The sequence below is a fragment of the Erythrolamprus reginae genome, chromosome 6, assembly GCF_031021105.1.
Source record: "Erythrolamprus reginae isolate rEryReg1 chromosome 6, rEryReg1.hap1, whole genome shotgun sequence".
Lineage (NCBI taxonomy): Eukaryota > Metazoa > Chordata > Lepidosauria > Squamata > Dipsadidae > Erythrolamprus > Erythrolamprus reginae.
In genome coordinates, this window is record NC_091955.1 from 53,666,552 (window position 1) to 53,687,823 (window position 21,272).

Here is a 21,272-nt window from a genome sequence, read left to right on the forward strand (position 1 = left end):
TCTCTGCACTTTTTCTAGTCTCAACATCCTTTTTGCATCGCAGTGACCAAAACTGAATGCAGTGTGGCCTTAACAAGGCCTTATAACTTAATGTGGAAGTTGGATTGTTTTTCATTTGTCATTCTTAATTATGTTAAAGAACTCAAATACAATTTTATGGGAAGACCTGATTGATTTTAAAGATATTTGGAGGGGTAGTGTAGCGATAAGAGATCTTCCATGTTCCTGCTATGGTTGATAGTTCTATCCATTCCATCAAACTGTTGCTAAATGTAATGATAAACATTGTTTACCAATAAATTATTTTTTAAATCCCAATAATGGAAAGTTAATCTTTGAAATGGCATAAAAGCATTACATACATTAGATTAGGCCATTAATGCATTAAACGATTGCTCTGGTATTGTTTCTCAATAGTCTAAGTATGACTAGCTGCTTTTCAATTGGGAAGGGAAAGGGGAGTCGAAAATTGAAGTAAAGTCTGGGTTCGCGAAAGGACACGAAATTACAAAACGAACGTCTTAACAAAAAAGGGGTAGAAATGTCTCCAACAAAGAAGCCGCCGGCCCTCCACCACTCGCCTCTGCTTTTTTTCCTATTCCGGTCGCTTTGGGCTTCCATAGCAATGCCTAATCCCCCACGTCTTCTGTCACTATGGTTACACTTCCTGCAACAGTGAAGCTCGCTGCTCTGAAGTCTTGCGTTCTCAATCAGGTTGGTGATTAGCGACGTCAGAAACAAGTAAAGACCAAGGGTTTCGGAATAACGAGAATAGGGATTGTTCTAATCTTCAAATTAAAAATAAAGACGTGGAACTATTTTTTTTAAGCGTCGTGATTGTACGGGGCCGTCTTTACCTGAAAACAGAACTCAAAACTACGACTCCCAGCATTCAACGGGATACTTTCCAATAAGCTTTTAAGGCTTGCTTTTCAAAGGCACCATGGAACTGGTAGTCCTCACGCACTTAGAAGAAAACAGAGCTCTATGGGCAGGGTAGGCACGAATTAATTTAGTAGCAGGAGGAATTCGCGCATAATTGAAAAATCTGAGCTAAAGCTAAGATAGATGATTCAGTCTCTCTTTCTATGCCAATGTAATAGTTACCGTGAAAAAGAATAATTGCTTTCTGATCGTTCATATTTAACTGAACTATGCACATGCTACCTCAAATCTGGATAGCCTGAAATTGGATAGTTTAAAACAAATTTGAATGATTCTATTTTATTAAAACTCCATTTAAAATAAACTTGAATGATTCTATTTTATTAAAACTCCATTTGCACCACACACAGAGAGACATAAACACACACAATATGAGAGGAGGAACTAATGAGCATTTTACAGGTTATCCAACTGGCTAGTTAAATATTCACTCAAGAACGATTACCTCTAAACTTTTAAGATTTTGGCCATTTAAATTATTTTTTCCTACCACTATATTCACTATTTTTGAAATGTGTTCTTTTTATTTTAATATGTTTTTGGTAATTAAAGGCTTAAAGATAACAGTAAATAAAAAACTCAATAATTTTTATATATGGATCATGATAATGTATAATAAACATTAAAATTGTTTATTTATATGTATTCTTTGTTTTTACAATAGAAAGGATGGAAGAAGTGTATGATGATGTAGGAATTGAAGAAGAAATAGAACTTGAGTTGAGGGAAACTAACTATTATTCATCTGAAGCAGATGATTGTGATACTGATTTATCGTCAGAAAGTTCAAGTGATAGTGAAACAGTAAGTATTCCAAAAGAATAGGAGCAATAAAAATATTTTACTGTGTTAACATTATAAAATAATCTGTCATGTTCTGTATGTGAATATCATTCCCAGAGTGACTAATACAATGAAAGTTTACAGAGCATTTTGTGTCTGTGTATTGAAACATGTACAACAAATTATGATGACACTTAAATAATGACACACATCATAATGCAAATGCAATTATTACATATTTGTGTCAGACATAAGGACACAAATATGTAAGTTGCAGCATTGTCTAATAATATCACACATGTTTTATCATTTAGCCCCCTTGCTACATACATACATACATACATTCATACATACATGCATACATACATACATAGTCTTTTCATGTAGAATGCTTATTGTTTTCAAATTATTTTCTCTTTTCTGAACCTTTTAGATATGTACTTTTATTTATTTTTTTCTGACTCCAATCTAGGAATTATATCCTTGTCCCTCCTGGCTGGAGAAAACCTCCAGGATGGTGACTAACAATGGGGTGAGTTCATGCCGTAGTAAATTCCTCACTGCAAAAGAAGGTATTCTCAGGACCTTTTAAGGGGACCCTGGTTATCCCTCTTTAAAAACATGTAGTCAGCTCCTCCTGCCTCAACATCTTTCATCCAATTTCCCATCTTCTCTTTTCACGGAAGGTAATAATAATAATAATAATAATAATAATAATAATAATAATAATAATAATTTATTAGATTTGTATGCCGCCCCTCTCCGAAGATTCGGGGCGGCTCACAACAACAATAATAACAGTATACAATGTAACAAATCTAATATTAAAAATTATCTAAAACCCGTCATTTAAAAATTATACAACACAAGCATACCATACATAAACTATATAAGCCCAGGGGAGATGTCTCAATTCCCCCATGCCTGGTGATATAGGTGGGTCTTGAGCAATTTACGTAAAGCAAGGAAGGTGGGGGCAGTTCTGATCTCTGGGGGGAGTTGTTTCCAGAGGGCCGGGATGATTGAAAAGATGGTTACTTGGTACCTTCAGGAGGTCCTGGATGAAATAGATTTTCTGGACCCTTTCTGTCAGGATTCAAACACAGTATGGGACAGAGACAGTTTTAGTCACACTTATGGACGATCTCTGGCAAGAGTAAGATGGGTGCAATACAACCATTTTCACTATCTTTGATCTTTTAGGGGCCTTCAATATCATCAACCATCTTTTGAGGTAGCTACAGTTGTTGGAGCTGGGAGGTACAGTTTTGTACTGGTTCATGTTATTGAACTGGGAGAACCATTTTAACAAGGTCAGCCAATGAATAGGCATAGCAACTAAGTCAGCCAAAGGGAGTTAAACTCTTCTGAGTTTCTGCAGAGAATAGAAACTAACACTTAAGGCTGGATGTGGCTCACTCCACCCTGAATTCTCCTCTCTGCTGAAATGAAACTAACTGTTCTCTGCAACTGCTTGAAGAAGAACTCTGTTTATGGCATTGTAAATTCATCTGTTACTATGTGTTGTGTTTATAAATAAGTTTATGAATCCAGCTGAATTGGTCATCTCTATGTGCTTCTCGTTTGGATTTTTGCAACAAACTTTAATAGTTAGTTCTTTTCTCCAGGGCCAATCCTAAACAGTGTTGATAGGGAGTGAGAGATCCTCTCCCTGACTGCTCACTTGCAATGTCTCTCAGGACTCGGTACTTTCTCATCTCCTATATGAAGCAATAGCCATAGCATTTAGACTTATATACCGCATCACATTGCTTTACAGCCTTCTCTAAGTGGTTTACAGAGAGTAAGCATATTTCTCCCAACAATCTGGGTCCTCATTTTACTGACCTTGGAAGGATGGAAGGTTGAATCAACCTTGAGCCTACTGAGATTCAATCTGCCAAACTGCTGGCAGCCAGTGATCAGCAGAAGTAGCTTGAAGTACTGCACTCTAACCACTGCACCACCAGCAGCTGAATGAGATCATCTGTCACCAGGTGATGGTCTCTGGAGGCTGTAGAAACCTGAATGGAAAACAACAGGCCATCTGAATCCTAGCAAGTCCAAATGGCTTTGGGTGCATGGAGTCTCAAAATTTGAGTTTTTATCATCCTTAGTTCTAAACAGATTGCACTACCTCCTTCAGATCCAGTTGTCCTGGATTTACGGCTCTTGTTCAAAGAGCAGGTGGTGGACATGACTAGGAGAGCCTTTTACTAGCTTTGGTTTGTACACCAACCGTGACCCTACCTGAAACTTGACTCCCTGCACTTAATAACTGAAGTTCTAGTCATCTCTCACATGCATTACTGAATTCATTGTACATGGGGCTGACCCTGAAATCCATTTGGAAGCATTAACTGATTTGAAGTGCAGTGACAAGAGCAGTCTTTGGGAGTCCTAGAATGGCCCATATTACACCGCTGCTCCACAAACTGCACTGGCTACAAGTCTGCTTCCAGGTACAGTTCAAGACATTGGTTGTGACTTTTAAACCTTAATGTCATACATCCAGACTACTTGATAATTTGACTTGTCCCACTAGGACAAGCCTACCACATTTGTGCCGGCAGTTCCCATTGGTCAAAGAACTCTTTTAGGATCCAGAAGAATAGCCTTCTCTGCCATAGCACCTACCATTTGGAACATCCTACTCTCCAAGTGAGATCTACCTTCAACCTCCTAGCCTTCCATAAGAGCCTGAATACCTGGCTCTGCCAGTTGGCCTGGGGATCCAAAGGGGGAGTACCAGACTAGAGGTGGCTAGTGGATTGATATCAACTCTCGCTCCCTGCTTCCCCACCTATCCATCTTTTATTCTCATATCACTGTATAGTTTCTTTTTCATTATTTATTCTGTTGTTCCATTAGTTTACTCATGTTATGCTCACACTTCTTTTCATTCCTCCACATTTTTTTTGTTGTAGATCACCTAAAGTAGTCCCATGGCAAGATAGGTGGCAAATAAATGTAATAAATAAATACATTTATGCTTATTTCTCTTTTGGCAACTGTAAATATCATTTTAAATCTTATTTAAATGTATTGTGTGTTTCCCTATGGAAGAGGAGAATATTCTTGTGGGGTTTTTTAAACTCAGAGTAGGTGATTTTTTTTAAAAAAATAGAATCACAGTGATGTCTGGGGAACTATTTAGAATCTGCAGCGATTGGGGGGGGGGCAGGATATTTGAGAATGTTCTCATACTTCTTCCCTATTTCATTTTCTTTCCCAGAAGAATCTAATACAGCTTTCAGAAATATGATTAATATTCTTCACACAGAAATGACTAATAGATTTGCATTCCATCAGCCACCAAAGAGATAGAGGGTAGATCTGGAGAATATAAATCGATAGGAAAGGCTTGGACATCACGGTGGGCTCTAGAGAGGTTTCCACGTGCTTGGGCTATTTGTATACAAATTAAAGACAGAATTCTGGGTCAATATACATAGATCATATATTTGGGACTTTGTAGATGGAATGGTTGACTATGTTTTTGTCTAAAATTGCACTATTAAAAAGTTTAGTTGTACTCCGTTCAGTAATTTATTTTATCTTAAAAAGAGGGTAAGTCAAACTTTTCTTTCAACTATCAGCATAGATTGAGCTAATTCAACTTTCCCCCTTCCTTTTCTAAAATTATTATTCTATCTAACAGGGCTATTAAATGTTGGCTGTAAAAGTTCATCTTGCACATGTAGTGACAGATTGAAGACAAATCTAACTGAAACATAATTAATAGTAGTAACTGTCAATTTTATATAATGTAAAATCTACCTCTAGATTCCAGAAGAATTGCCAGAATCTGTTCTCCAGTATTTAGATTTTGTGAGAAGCAGAAGTCAAAATGCAGAAAAACTTCTATTGCAAGATTTGGAAAACGATGAACTCTCAAGTAAGTAATGATTTAGTAAGGTGTTTTGTCATATGCATATGGCATATATTCTGTAAAAGTTCTCCAAATAATACTATTTTGTATGTACATTCAACTATTGTAATACAGTGGTACCTCTACTTAAGAACTTAATTCATTCTGTGGCCAGGTTCTTAAGTAGAAACGTTCTTAAGTAGAAGCAATTTTTCCCATAGGAATCAATGTAAAAGCAAATAATGCATGCAAAACCATTAGGAAAGAAATAAAAGCTCGGAATTTGGCAGAGAGGCGGAGGAAGAAGAGGATGAGGACAGTCGCTGCTGAAGGAAGAAGCTGAGGTGAGGGGAATCAAAAAAATCCAAAACTTTAAGGCTTAAAAAAAAAAGAGGGACTCTGAGGCAGTGCCCAAAGAAAAGAAAATGCTCCATTCGCTCTGGGCTGCCCAGAGCGAAGGGAGCATTTCTTTTCTCTGAGCGCTGGCAGAGGTTTATTCCCTCTGCAAGCACACAGAGAAAGAAAAATGCTTTGTTCACTTTAGACTGCCAAATCCTCCTTAAGCGCCATCAAAAGGCTCCTCTGGCAGCCCAGAAAAGCCCGAGATGGCCAAGATTAAAGGGGGGATGGCAGAAAACTGTCCAGGCCTTCGTGCCGCTCTCAAATTTCCTGGAAAATATTTCTGGGCTCGGGTTCTTAAGTAGAAAATGGTTCTTAAGTAGAGACAAAAAATCTTGAACAGCTGGTTCTTATCTAGAAAAGTTCTTATGTAGAGGCATTCTTAAGTAGAGGTACCACTGTATATATTTCTACAAATAATAGACCACTATATTTTATTCTGAAGCAAAATATTAGGAGTCAAAATAATAGATTACTGCATAATTTCTGTTTAACTGTCTAGTGATCACAGGGAATACTTATTTTCTCAGTAATTGAGTTCCAGAGAGAAAACAGCTGGTGAGAGAATAATAGTCAGTCTGGTTTAGTGGTTAAGGCACCAGGTTAAAAAACAGCACTTTGTAAGTTTTAGTCCCATTTTATTGATTGATTGATTGATTGATTGGTTGGTTGGTTGGTTGGATTTGTATGCCACCCCTCTCCTTAGGCATGAAAACCCACTGGATGACTTTGGGCTAGTCCACAACAGGGGTGTCAAACTCAATTTCATTGAGGGCCACATTAGGGTTGTGTTTAACTCTTTGGGTGGATGTGGTCAGGTTGGGCATGGCCAGCTCAATGTCACTTTTGCCAGGGCACCTGTGATGGCCTGAATGCTCTGCCTGCAAAAACAGGTTCCCAAGGCTCTGTTTTTGGCTGCCACTGCCTCCTGCAATACTGCCAGCGAAAACGGAGCTCAGGAGGGCCCTATGCGGGATCCCATTTTTGCTGGCAGAAAAACGGCAGGCTAGTTCTCCACTGTTTCCAGGCCCTGCATGCCAGATCTAAGTACCCCACAGGCTGAATCTGGCCCCTGGGCTTTGAGTTTGACACCCCTGGTCCACAACATCAGGCTTGGGCAACAAATTAGTCAGTCAATTTCTGTTGGATCAACACTCGGTTTATTTGGAGGGAAAAAAAGATCCCCAAACCTTGTACTTGCACGAAAATACTAGGGGGGGGGGAATCCTATTGAAGGAGTACACTGAAAATATCTTAATGTTTCTGATTTTTGTAAATTGAAATTAACTGTAAATTTTCTACTTCTTAGTATCTCTTTCTACAGGATTCGTGTTACTTTTTGTTTTGAAGAAAAGAAATTGGTTTGATATGAAATGTTTATAAAGGGGGTAAAAAGATGAATAATAGTTTCAGATAGAAAATAGGGAGACTAGGGTTGTATTCTCTCATGTTTGTTAGAGAATGAAAGTCCTGAGAGATTTTTGGTAATCCTGCAGTTTGAAGTGATGCACTTGATTGTCTGTCTTTTGGCAAGTTCATGATTAATCAATTGATATAAAATTAGAAGTGCAGTTGTTTCAAGACTATTGGGTCGACACCAACACCCTAATCCAAAACATGTCTACTTGAAAGAAGGTGTTAAGTAGATTACCTAAAACTGTCTGTAATATTTCATTTTTGTTTAATTTTGTTATCTGTGAGATATAGACTTATATCATCAGAAATTCAACTAAGAAATATTTCATCTGAATATTCAGGAATTAAAATGAGTGTTCTCCAAGTCTGAATAACAGTTTCTTCATTTGCAGGTGATGTCTATTATATTGTTCCTAACCATGCTTCGGAATATTTAGCTGAATTGGCTTCTCAATATAATGAAGATCCAGAAGAACTGAAAAAAAGGGTATTATATATCTATATATCTATATATTTAAACATATATGTACTTGATTGCACCATTTTATCTCCCTGCCTCATTTTATAGCACTTTAATATTTTCTACTGTGTGACATAGCGATAAATTAGCGAGAATGATTTATGCTATTCTGTAATCAAATTATGTTGGTGAAAAGGAATCATTCAGCTGAATCTGAACAAGCAAACTCTTATTGCTTGAAACAGTGCATGAAACATGAATCTGGGGATTTTAAGTATTGAACAGATGTTTTAAGGGCTAGTAATCTTTGCATAGTACATCTTTAAAGTTTTTTTCCAATTTCTGTTTAAAATTAAGTTAACAAATCAATAAATAGCTCATTTCTCTTTGTTTGCTAAAAAGAGCCTAACTTAATTTAGTGGGAATTAATTACCAGATAAGCTTCTTTAATAATTATTTAACATTTGGGACTAAATCATCTAAAGGGCACTTCATTCTTCAGAAGAAACAAGTTTTATTCAGACAATCATAAATATGGTTTTAATTAGTAATTGAGTATAGAAAAGATAATTGTCTCCTTTTCTTGTGGACTTCAATTTCATTCATCAATCAGAATGACCATTAGCAAGAATTTTGGAAGTACAGGTCCACATATTTGAGATTGTTTAGAATGGAAAAGACTGCGGTAGCAGTGAGATTCTTTGTCTACATAGTGATCCATTGAGTGATAATGATTGCATTGCAGTAATACTTATGGAGAGTTGGGAAAAATTAAACCATAGATTTAGATGTTTTAGATTCTGAGTATATAGTCAGTCATTAAGTTATTAACTGTATCCAAAGTAGAATTGTATAAATTAGTTTTATATATTTAATCTTCACACAGTTAAGTGAAATTATTTGAACTGACAATATAAAGTCTAACATCATTGAATAAAATGTGTTAAGTAATAAGATTCATATCTTAAATTATTTTTATTTAAATAGTGTGCTGTAATAATTTTTAATTGGAAATTAGGATACAGATATTGGAAGAAATTTAAAATGTAAAATGTATTCAGATTATTAAAGGTTGTTTAGATTTTTATAACATGTACATATATCTTTTCAATCTTTAAATATTCCCACTTTTTATCATTTTATGACTTTCTCATAACACTAAGCCAGATGTTGGTAATCTGTGACCTCTGTATCCTTTTTAGTGGTTTCCAGAAGCCTCTTTGTTCATGTCTGCTGAAAGTTAGAATTTCCTGTCATTTTAGTATGACATGAAGAAGAAAAGAATTTTACAAGGGGTAAAATACATGTAAAACAGTTAAAAAGCTAATGATGTCCTAACACTATACTCTAAAACCCAAATCCTTCAGCCTCTCCCCAAATTCTGATGTGACACATAGTGACCAACTGTCTACCCACGATCTATAAACCCTGTTGTAATTTTTTTAGTCTGGATTAGCTACATGTTTAATGTTGTTTACAGATGTAAACAGATGTATAGGATTTCACATTCATTTATATTTTTTCTGTGAGAGAAAATATGTATATATACATCTGTTCCTTATAATAATTTTGTTTTTCCTATTTTGGCAATATTTATTTTTTTAAATGTAGTTGCATTATTTTTGGTTAATACAGATGACAGAAAAAGATAAGATAAATTTTGACAGTATTATGTATAGTGCCAGACCATAAATGTTTTGGTGGCATTTTTTACATTTACATGTTTGAATAAATTTTCATTAATTGGATATCACTAACTGACTAAGAAATCTTAAATGCAAACCTGTGCCACACTGCCTATGCAGATCCAGCTGTTGAGGTTGCACACAAAAGTCCCCGTGAGAAAGTTAATGATATCGCTGACCAGCAGTTCACAAAGAATAAGAGAATTGAATCCAGCTCTTTCTGCCAAACAAGTTTCCTAACAGCTCTTTCTAAAACATATTTGGATTGTGGTAGATACGGGTACTCTAGAAGTTTTCTTTCATAACTAAAAAATGCCTATTTTTTATTTTCTATACAATAAAAATCATTTTATGTATTACTGAGGTTTCATAATTTTAAGGTTCAAAATACCTCCTGTTTTTTAGGTATTATCTGAAATAGAAGATGAGGAACAGAAGAATGAGGTATCAGACAGTACTGCAGAGTTAAAAACCAATCAGGATATTTCTTCTAACAATGCAGCTGATGGGTATTCTTTGACAGGTAAACAAACATGCAAGCAAGTTTTAATTTCATTAAATTTGTCTTAAATCATAATCAAGGAACAGCTTCCTTCCTTCTTTCCTTCCTTCCTTCCTTCCTTCCTTCCTTCCTTCCTTCCTTCCTTCCTTCCTTCCTTCTTTCTTTCTTTCTTTCTCAGAAGGCTACTTTTACCCCCAGGCACTTGGATGGGCACCAAGTTCACTATCCCAATTAATCTTTAAATGTGTTTCATTATTAAATTTAAATCTATTAATATTGCAAAATGATTGTTATATTGTTAAATTTATTTGCCACCCATCTTGTGGTCTGAGGCAACACTAATGTAGCCTTTAGGGAAGTGTTAAAATGTATCAACTCAGGTAGAAATAAGTGTCTCTTTATTTTAACGCATGTAAATCCCTTAAAATCATCATGAATTAATGATGTAACAAGGAATTAATGATGCAATTGTACTGAAAATCCTATATGTATGTATGTATCCATTCTTTTAGATGCCAATGACATACCCATCAACTTTAGTTTCCAAGAAGTTGAAGAAAGGTGCAAGCAGGAGTATCAGTATTGGTTGGAAGAGCAAAAAGTTCTATTGAAAGAAAAAATGAATGAATTGAAAGCTAAGAAGGACATGGAAATCTCTCAAAATGAAGAAGAGAAGAAAAGACGACAATTACGTCAAGAAGAACTTGAAAATGAACGGCTGAACTTAGAAATGTTTAATGCGGTAATATATTTCAAATAAAGTAACAATACTTATAGGTCATATTATATAAACTATAGCAAATAGATTTTGCAATGAACTATTACCATGTGAAATGCTCCTTTCAGAATATATTTCTTTTATTTTCTATTATTTCATTGAAGAGTCAGATTCTCTACTGTCTGAGTAGGTTCAGTCGTCTTTGGAATTTTGAAGATATTTATCCCTTTAGGTTTTTATTTTTGCAAGGTTTTTTTATTTCTTGAGCCTGCCAACAATTTGTTCCTTTATTGTCAGATTGAAGGAACCAAGAACAACACAAGGAGTTGCTTCAAAGTAGTTTCTTTATTTTTAACTGCCTGTAGACAGAAGTCTTGCGACACTAAAGCAGTTATCTGCATAACTACTAGATATACCCTGCAAACTGCTGAGGGGAGTAAAGCTTCTCTCTTTAGGCATATCAATGATTCCAGGCTGTTTGTTTCTTTGTTTGTTGGGGAAGAGCCTCACACTCTTGCGACTCTGACCCATATTCTACCACATATATATGAGCTCAAAATTTCCATTGCTAAACAAGACAGTTAAGTTAGTTTTGCCTCAATTTATGACATTTCTTGCACAGCTGTTAAGTGAATCTCCACAGTTATTAAGTTAGTAACATGATTTTTAAGTTAATCTGGCTTCCCCGTTGATTTGGCTTGTCAGAAGGTCGTAAAAGAGAATCACATGATCCAGTACCAGAGGTGGGTTACTACCAGTTGTAACTGGTTCTTTATAAGTGCTAGTAAACCGACTATCATGTCATGGAGTCAGTTATGTCAGTGCCGGTCCATGGGTGCCGCCATCTTGGATTTTTTTTAATTGCTGTGAGAACGCATGCTTGGTGCTACTCTTAGCAAGCCATAGAAAAATGATCCTGAACCCACCCCTGCCCAGGACGGGTATATATGCCAATTGCAAACTGTCTTAATTTTGATTATACCATTGTAGGGATGCTGCAATGGTTGTAAGTGTGAAAAACACTCAGTTTTACAGTGTCATAACTTTGAATAGTCACTAAACAAGTGGCTGCAAGTCGAAGATTATCTGCATTACCATTTTAGCTTCATAAGGATCAATACATTGAGGATATTGTTAATAGAAAAGCCTACACATAAGCTATGTGGGTATTTTGATTCTTTTTAATATGTTTAATCAGTTACTGATTAAATATTCTTTGTCAGCTTTAAATTAATTAATTTATTATAATACTGACCTACCTTTTATAAAAGTGATCTCATAATAATAATAATAATAATAATAATAATAATAATAATAATAATTTATTAGATTTGTATGCCGCCCCTCTCTGAAGACTTAATTAAAGGTGTTTAGCTCCTCCTATTTTCCCTACAACTTTGGGCTGAGTGAAAATTATTGGTCCACAATCACCCAATAAATTTTAGTGTGTGAGAGTGATACAGAGGTGGGTTCCTCTCGGTTTGGACCACTTTGCCTGAACCTGTAGTGATGCCCTGGTGATGTCACAGAACTGGTTCGATCAGTGCCGATCTATGGATGCCACCATATTTAATTTATTTTTATTTTTTGAATTATTTTATTTTTTTGTTAGAACCCACCCCTGGAGTGACATAAATCTCGGTTCTCCCTGCTCCTAATCCCATACTTTAAACTATATATTGCAGTTTTACTCTTGAAATGAAAATTTTTAAATGATTTTTAAAAGCAACCACCTTTTGATAAGTACAAAAAGGATCTTATTTATCTTTAGTAACTTCACAAATCAGAACTACATAGTTTTCCGAAATATTATTTAAAATATTAACAGCCAAGAGACTAAATTTATTTATTTGCCTATCTCGCAATAGTGACTTTAAAAGATTTTCCGGAAGGATATTAGATTGGACAAAAACTTTTATTTTCTCTCACTTTTGATTCTTTTCCATCTCATTGTGTATAATGGCATAAATATATTTATAGAGATCTGATCTGATGGATGGTCACAAAGAGTTGGACTTCACTTAGTGACTGAATAATAAAGAACTGATAGATATGTATTTAAATATTCTGGAAATTACAGTTTCTCCATTTGAAGTACCCATTTGCTATCTGTAAATGCCTTTGAAAAACATTTTGAGGAAATTATGTTTTTGATATTATAATTTTGCTTTTTGAAAAATAATTTCTGCAATGTTTAACCGTATAGTTTGGGGCTCAGGAATCCTACTCATATACATTCCTTTCCTTTTCGTAGTAATTCTTCCTTCTTTCCTTTCTTCCTCCCTCCCTCCCGCCAGCCAACCACCTGGCTGCCTGCCTGTTGATGCAAAAATAGAATCCTTTCATTAAAATGAGGGATTCTGTTCATAAATATTATTGCATATTAGCCTGGATTGCAAAATCTATTTCTCTTTATAGCATTAAATATAACCCTATAAAAGGATTGGGAAGAAATTAAATATATATTTTATTCTTTCCACTAAATGTAATCCTGATATTTCAATATGATTTGGGTAAGGGAAAGAGTGGAAATATTATTTTTCATCTCTTGAAATCAATGGAAATAAACATATCCCACTGTAGTGGGACTGCATGATGTATTCATTCTAGAGAATAATTAAATCCCAATATTTATTAAAATAATGACAACAAAAGTCTATACTCTGTACAGAAACAACAGACTGTGATGGAAGAGAAACTGCTGAAGGAAGAACAGACTTGGAAAGTACAACTGAAAGAACATGAGGTAATTTAGATTCAGGAGTGTTCCCAATTACTTATATGGGACATGCATCCCTTCAATGTGCATGTTTGGCTTATAGATTGTGCTAAAATCAAACTTAGAATGATTTGGAAGATTAAATCCTATAATGAACGTATTTACTCCCATCTTCTTTGGATACTCCCTTTCCTTGCCATTTGTATGATTCTCAGAAAATTGTAGTTTACTATTGTAAACTGTGGTTTCTGCAAATCAAAGGGTAAATGGCAGTCAGAATTTCAAATTCAAAGTAGAATCTGATTTGTAGGTATAATGTGGTTTGGCAATGAACTAAAAATTCAAGGGTATGAATCAGAACATATTAGAAAAAGAGTCTCCACATCGGTATCCTTTCATCCAAATCTTTTTGGGTTATATTTAAATATAATTTCAGCATTTGAAAAAAATGTAACATTTTCATTTCAACATATTCATCATAGAAATAGTGTTAATGTGTAGATATCCAGGTTATAGCTGTGGTATTTCTTATAAAAGTATTTTGTTTTGTTGGAATACAGGAATTCATTATGAAATTACACACACAAATAGAAGAAGAAAAAAAGGCCTTTGAAGAACAGAAAGCAAAAGAAAGACAACAATTGGTGGAACAGCAGAATGATGCAGCTTTAAAAATTCAGACAACATTTAGAGCTTTCATAGTGTACAAAAGATTTGGTCCTGTCTTGAAAAAAAAGAGAGAAGAACAAGAAAAGGAAAGAGAAATGAAAGAAATAATGGAAAAGGAAATGAAAGAAAAGGAGGAAAGATTGAAAAGGAGGGCTTTAGAAAAAATGGAAGAAAAAAAGAGGAAAGAGGAGAAAGAGAAGAAAGAAAACGAAGAGAAGATGAAAAGGCATGAAGAATATGAAAAAAAGAAAGAAATTGTGCGACTTCAACGAGAATTAAATATTGAACAATTGAAAAATGAAGAAAAAATCATACTAGAATTTGTGACAGGAGAGCGTATTGAATGTCAAACTATAACTGAAGATACTAAACAAACTAAGAAGGAGCAAGACATAGAAAAGGAAGTAGAAAAGCGAACTGAAAAAATCCAGAAAGGAGATGAACTTGAAAATGCAGCTAACAAAACAGAATCAGAAGAAGCAGGTAAAACCTTTGAAAATGTTGAAGTGGAAAAGGAAAGAAGAATTGCAATAATACTGGAACCATCAAGTATAAATAAAGCTTTGGACATAACAAATAAAGAAAAAGAAACTAAAACATTAAAAGAACAAAAAGACAATAATAACCCCCAAAAGCTAATTATGGAAAAGAAACATTTAAAACAAATACCAGACCAAAAGTACAAGGAACAAAATGAACAAGAAATACATGAACAAAAGAATGACAAATTATGGAATGATATTGGAAGAAATAAAGATGAAGAGTTAAAATTAGGAAAAGAAGAATATATTGAGATAAATAATGAAGAATCACTGGAGAATAGTGTAAAAAAATGTTTAGAAACTACAGAATGTGAGCAAGATAGCAACACAAATTACCCTAGTTTTGAAACTAGTGCAATAGTTAATCAGGAAAGTATCATACACTACCTTCATGTTCAGTTAGATTCTGGGGACCCTGGAAAAGTAGCCAGATCTGCTTCTGAAAATAGCAGTAAAATAGATTTTGCTCCGAAAGAAATTCATGAGAAGGTTAATAATCAGTGGGCCAAAGGTGAGAACTTGAACAATTTCTTTGAAAAACGACTTGTATCTGATTCTGTTGAAGCTAAAAGATTGGCTTGGATGAAAACGTGTAAATCTTGGTCCAGAGTTTATCAGGAACACCAGGTGAAGAAAAGGGTTGAAAGAAGCAAGCCACGGAAATATTCATGTGACCAAATGCCTCCAATGAGTGCTACTATGATCATTCAGGCAGGTCCTTGGGGTTCTCTACAACAGGTAAATCAATGCTATTGGAAAGCTATCTAATGCTCTGTAAATACTGTTAGTATTTATGTATAGTGACTTTTAAAAGTTGTTCTTCTAGTTATTACCTGAAAGTTATGCAGGTTTTAATCAGCAGGAAGGTCTGCAATCTTCAATTTAATGTCCAGGAGAATTTCTTGCACTCAGTAAAGAGCAATTTTCAGTAAGTGGGGTCAGAATCCTATTTTATTGGAGTATAACCTAAACTGGCAAACAGCATGCTTTCATAGGAATATATTATTAACCATGTAGAAATGAGTGCTGCTCTGAATGATTAATTAAAGATAGGCTCCAAAACTCAGGACTGGATAATATTCAGTTAAGCAGGCAACTGGCTTGGTATCAATGTAATTTCATTTGCTTTGAATAGTATTGTCTGCTTGATCAAGGTTATAAATATATTTCCCTACAAGTACGAATTTGAATTTTTACTAGCTGTTTGTTAAGAGAACATGCTCAGCAATGTAGAATTGTCATTTTTATTGCTGTTCAGTTCAAATGTTATCAAAATGTATTTATTTCTTATTGGATACACATAGGTGACCACTGTTAACTTTCAAGATTTGCCTGGTTGCAGCCTGTCCACATTATCGCAATGCGCAAGGCTTCAGTTCTTGAGTCTTAGACGCTGTGGATTACTTGCCCTGGAAGGACTCAGCAACTGCAAGGATTTGAAATATATAGATGTAGAGGTACAGTGTATTTTACTCTATGTATAAGTGAACTACTCTCTTCCAACTAAAGTGACTGAGTTGCAAATGTAATGTTTGCATACTATAACTGGATTAGAATTACTTTTTATTTTTGATATTTTTATTTCATTTTAACACATATTTAAAAGTGCATTCAAGAAAAAGAAGAAAAATCAGGAAAAAACAAAGAAAGAGGTGAATTAGAAATAAAAAAGATTTATAAGTGAATAAAAATATTCAAAGACTAGTGATCTTATACCAATTTAGCAATTTAATACATTTGTCAGTATCAAATAAAAATTAGAAAATGCAGACACAATAATAAAAATAATCACTCAGAATAAGTAAAAGGTTTTTTTTTCTAATTTGAGAAATCCTGTTTTTATAACAAATCAGAAAAAAAATCTAATTTTTAAAAGATTTACATTAAGAAAAATCAAATTTGGAGGTGCTTAAGTCCATGCACAGAATTATCATCTGTAAATGGATTCCATGTAAAATGAAATTTGGTAGTATTTATGAATATAACTACTTATTAAATTATTAAAACTAATTATTTTTAAAACATGCTTTCAATATGCTTTAAAAATTTGAGAAGCTGTAATGCTATATAGTATGCAGATCTCCCTCCCCCTCCCCCCCCCAAATATTTGAAGAGACTACAAGGATCATTTTTTATATTAAACTCGGAAACTTTGAATAAGCGGTGGCATCTTGCTTTTTCTTCCTCAATCCAAACCATTTCCCCTGAACTGGAGAACAATGTATATGTAATTCTCATGAAAAAAAAAACCACAGACATGTCCCGAAGCTTACTGTGAGAATTTTTATTTAAAATATTAATACTTCAGCCCAAAAGGGGGATTTATGTAAACAGGACTTTACATCCTGCCTCCAATCATTAAATTATTCTTGTTGTCTGAACTGGAACAAATCAGCACTGTTTATTGCAGCATGCCTTAAAATACTGGCTGCTGGGAACAAGAATGGAATGGGACTATGATTTTTAATACCACTTGAAGTTCCCAAGTGCACTGGATGCTGAATTGGATCAGTTTATGCAGTGAAGGGCTACCAAACTTTTTACTACCAGACTGTGGGCATGGTTTATGCAGGACGCCATGCATTTTCTTTCAACATCTTTCAGTGCAAATTGGGTGCTCTAGGGTGGAGCTCCATTTTCGCTACCCCACTGCGTTCCCCCCAATCTGGGCGGTAGCCCACCCCTGAGCTTATGGCTCTAGAGAATGCTATTTGGTGAATTAATCTTGGATGAGGTTTCTTTTTCAGGTCGAAAAAGAATGGGTTAAATTGTGGGCAGCGGAGAAAGAAATAATCCAGAATATTCCTCTGATCATTCCAATCAAAAGAACAATCAAACAGTGACTCAAAATGCAGCAATTTCTGTGTCATGTCACTTTTTCCCAGTGACATGATACAGTGCAAAGCTATTACTAAGAGGATAGAAAGAATGCTAAAAGCCATGCTCTATATCCTACTTTGATTTTATGTTTTATTGCTTATTGTTTGAAAACTAGAGATACATATTAAAAGGGTAATGGAAATAGAGTAATTTTTATAGCTTAAATTGATCAGTTGACAGAAGAATCTTATGAAGCATTTAAAATATAATTGTTATCCTATAATTCATAGCACTTTTTCCAGAAATATTTGAGTAAAGGACTCACAGTTGCGCAACCCAAACAATAGCACTTGTTCCAGATATTTTGCTACATTAAAGCCTGCTGCAATCAATACATGAATTTATTTAAATACATTTGAAATGTGAAAATTATGGCTGAAAACTTGAATATGTTTGCATCAGTGTTCTAATTTGAGAAAAATGTTTAACAAGAAAGTAATGCAGTTCTGAATGACATAGTATTGTTTCTAAACATTTATTTAATATTATTTCTATAATCAGCCTGATTTTATTGACATTTCATCTTTTTCATTATGAATTAGAAACTTTCACCCCAATTCCAAATGTTATTCAAGTGGGAGTCAATTCCAAGTACCAAGCCAGCTGACAAAAGATGATATGGAAATAAATTATATATTTATAATATATTAATAAATTATATTTAACTCAGTGAGACTTAATTCTGAGTTGATGCTCATGGGATTAAAATATAGAATACATTTTTTTTTACTTTGAACTTATTTTTATGTCTTTGTTCTGTTTTGTTTGTTTCTCCGCCCCCCAAATAGGAGAACAACATTCAGGTGATTAATTGTGAGGATCTAGAAAATCTCTGCATTCTAATTCTGAACAAAAATAATATTTCATCACTTCATGGTTTATATGGCTGCAGTAATCTCTTGAATCTTGAACTTTCCTATAATAAAATAACTCGAATTGGTAAGATGCTAATTATAAATAATAAAGCTGCAACCTTTAGCATAATAATTCATGTAAATAGAAAATATTTTCTGTCTTAGGAAAAACTAATTCTTACTATTTGTTGAAATCTATCTTCTGTAGTATATCTATTTTTTAAAAAGATGTATTCATTGAATAGGCAAGATTGATTTAATAATACTGAGTTCTCAAGTTTTGTCATGAATTTTTTGAAATTAATAATGTATTATGATGAAGGAAGAAGATTTTGTATGTAATATTACAGGAAATCATAGTAGTTTTGGTGGAGGGCTCTATTCTGCCAGATATATTTTTGGTGTAGACTGTAGAGTATGTTTGGTAACTTGTTAAACGTAGCAGACCTTGTTTATAGTATCTGTTAAAAGCAAACAAAATATGGAAATTAGTTTGTTCACAGCTGCAGATTATTGTTACTATTTAATAAAATATTTAATAACTATTTAATCAAGGAGAGAGGCAACCTAGAACTAAGGAAAATTTTCTGACAGTTAGAATAATTAACCTGTGGAACAATTTGCTTCCAGAAGTTTTTAAGAAGAGATTGTCTGAGATGGTATATAGGGTTTCCTGTCTGAGCAGGGGATTGGATTAGAAGACCTTCAATTTCCCTTCCGACCCTTTTATTCTGTTCTCTTGTCCTCTGTTCTGTTCTTTCTTTAGAATATATAGCTATAGACAAATTTAGATTTGAAATGGGATTGATTATCTACTGGGCATCTTATGATCCTTCAGACGGCAGAATTCTGCTTACAATATTCCCATCCTGCTTGACTAATGATCAGGAAACATACAAGCTGAAATCATCAGCATTTGAAGCCAAGCAGTTGCTCATTTATGTTGCAAGAATTTTTTTAAAGGGTTAACCTGGCAAATATCTTCTTCAATTATTCTGTGCTATCCATCAATACAATATGGAAAAGATCCAGAGACTATGTAGTTAAAGAAACAGTAGTTTTCAGTGTGCCCACATAACTCATGGGTTTCAAACTCACCGTGTTAGGTTGCTGTCATGTGACATTTCGCAATGTTTTTCCACTTCATAGAGCTGGGGTGGGCGTGGCCTGCACATGACACAACTAACCCATGGGCTGCCAGTTTGACACTCCTGACATAATTAATCCATTCACATATATCAACTGTTTTAAATATTCAAGGAGGTAGTGGTGGTGGTGGTGGTGGAATAAGAGGAGGAGGAGGAAGAGGAAGAGGAAGAGGAATTACTTTATTATTATGATTGATTGTACAGGCAGCCAGATATGTAGACTGAATTGACATTTTTATTTATCTACTCAGTCCTCTCTGAGGATCTCTGATAGGTAAATATTATTATTTAAACTTACATACTGCCTGACTCCAATGACTGTGGCATTGTTTGAAAGAAACTTCTGTCCCAATCATTCCTGTCTTTCTGTAATGCTCTTTACATTGAGCTTTTTGTTCCCTACCCCTAAATTATGTAGAGACCTCAAATCATAATATGCATATATGGAAATTTAATGACAACTGATGAAAATATCTGATTCCGGCTTTCAGTCCTTTTTTGATCATACAGAATAATATATATAAAAAGTCCTTGACTTACGACCATAACGAAACCCAAAATTTCCATTGCTAAACAAGAGAGTTGTTAAATGAGTTGTGCCCCATTTTACGAACATTTTGCCATAATTGTTAAGCAAATCATTGCAATCCTTAAATGAATCATGCATTTGCGAGTCCTCGGAGAGGAGCGGCATATAAATCCAAATGAATGAATGAATGAATGAATGAATGAATGAATGAATGAATGAATGAATGAATGAATAAATAAATAAATAAATAAATAAATAAATAAATAAATAAATTTGTTAGGTGAATCTGGTTTGCCACCCCACCCCCTTGACTTTACTTGATGGAAGGTTACAAATGGTGATTACCATATTTTTCAGTGTATAAGATGCACCTTTTTCCTCCCTAAAAGAGGCTGATAATTAGGATGCATCTTATATTCTGAATGTAGCTTTTTTTTCAGCACTGACTAGCTGCTAATGATTTTCCCAGCTGTTACCTTGCAGGCTCTTTCATTGTTTCTCTCTGCGAAGAATGTTTTCCAAGCCTTAAGTCTTTGCAGGTTCTTTTTTAATTACTCTAACTTGCTCTGAGTAAGTTTCTTTCCAGCCCTAACCATGTGCTAACGATGTTCCCAGCTCTTACCCGCTTGCAAGCTCTTTCATTGTTATTATCTGCCAAGAATGTATTCCAAACCCTGTCTTTGTAGGGTTTTTTTCCCATTGCTTTACTTGTTTCAGATATTTCTTTCCAGCCCTAACCAGATGCTATTAATGTACCCAAGCTCTTTCATTGTTATTATCTGCAAAGAATGTTTTCCAAACCCTGTCTTTCTAGGGTTTTTTCCATTGTTTTACTTGATCTGAATGTTTCTTTACAGCCCTATCCAGGTGCTAACAATGTTCCCAGCTCTTACCCGCTTGCAAGCTCTTTCATTGTTACTCTCTGCAAAGAAGAACGTTTTCCAAGCCCTAAGTCTTTGTAGGGTTTTTTCATTGCTCTACTTGCTCAGACTGTTTCTTTCCAGGTGCTAATGATGTTCCCAGTTCTTACTGGCTTGCAAGTTCTTTCATTGTTACTCTCTCAGAATTTTTTTAAAAATTAAGCCCTTAACCAGGGGATAAAATAATGTGCTGAAGCTGACCAGACTAAGGATGCGAGCCAGATGAATGCCT

General features: G+C 34.6%; 1 protein-coding gene across 3 annotated transcripts in view; it reads left to right on the forward strand.

Annotated features, from left to right (window-relative positions):
• Window positions 1-653: 653 nt before the first annotated feature.
• LRRIQ1 (leucine rich repeats and IQ motif containing 1) overlaps window positions 654-21,272 on the forward strand; it is a 128,714-nt gene continuing 108,095 nt past the window's right edge. For 2 of the 3 annotated variants that reach the window (XM_070755776.1, XM_070755774.1), the window contains exons 1-10: window positions 654-714; window positions 1,610-1,749; window positions 5,515-5,626; window positions 7,807-7,901; window positions 9,965-10,082; window positions 10,574-10,803; window positions 13,451-13,525; window positions 14,059-15,447; window positions 16,014-16,166; window positions 18,378-18,528. In XM_070755776.1, the coding sequence (XP_070611877.1) occupies window positions 1,615-1,749; window positions 5,515-5,626; window positions 7,807-7,901; window positions 9,965-10,082; window positions 10,574-10,803; window positions 13,451-13,525; window positions 14,059-15,447; window positions 16,014-16,166; window positions 18,378-18,528 (2,458 nt within the window). In that variant the 5' untranslated portion in view covers window positions 654-714; window positions 1,610-1,614. Of the gene's footprint in view, window positions 997-1,609; window positions 1,750-5,514; window positions 5,627-7,806; window positions 7,902-9,964; window positions 10,083-10,573; window positions 10,804-13,450; window positions 13,526-14,058; window positions 15,448-16,013; window positions 16,167-18,377; window positions 18,529-21,272 lie in introns of all 3 variants that reach the window. The other variant, XM_070755775.1, reaches the window with a different exon arrangement.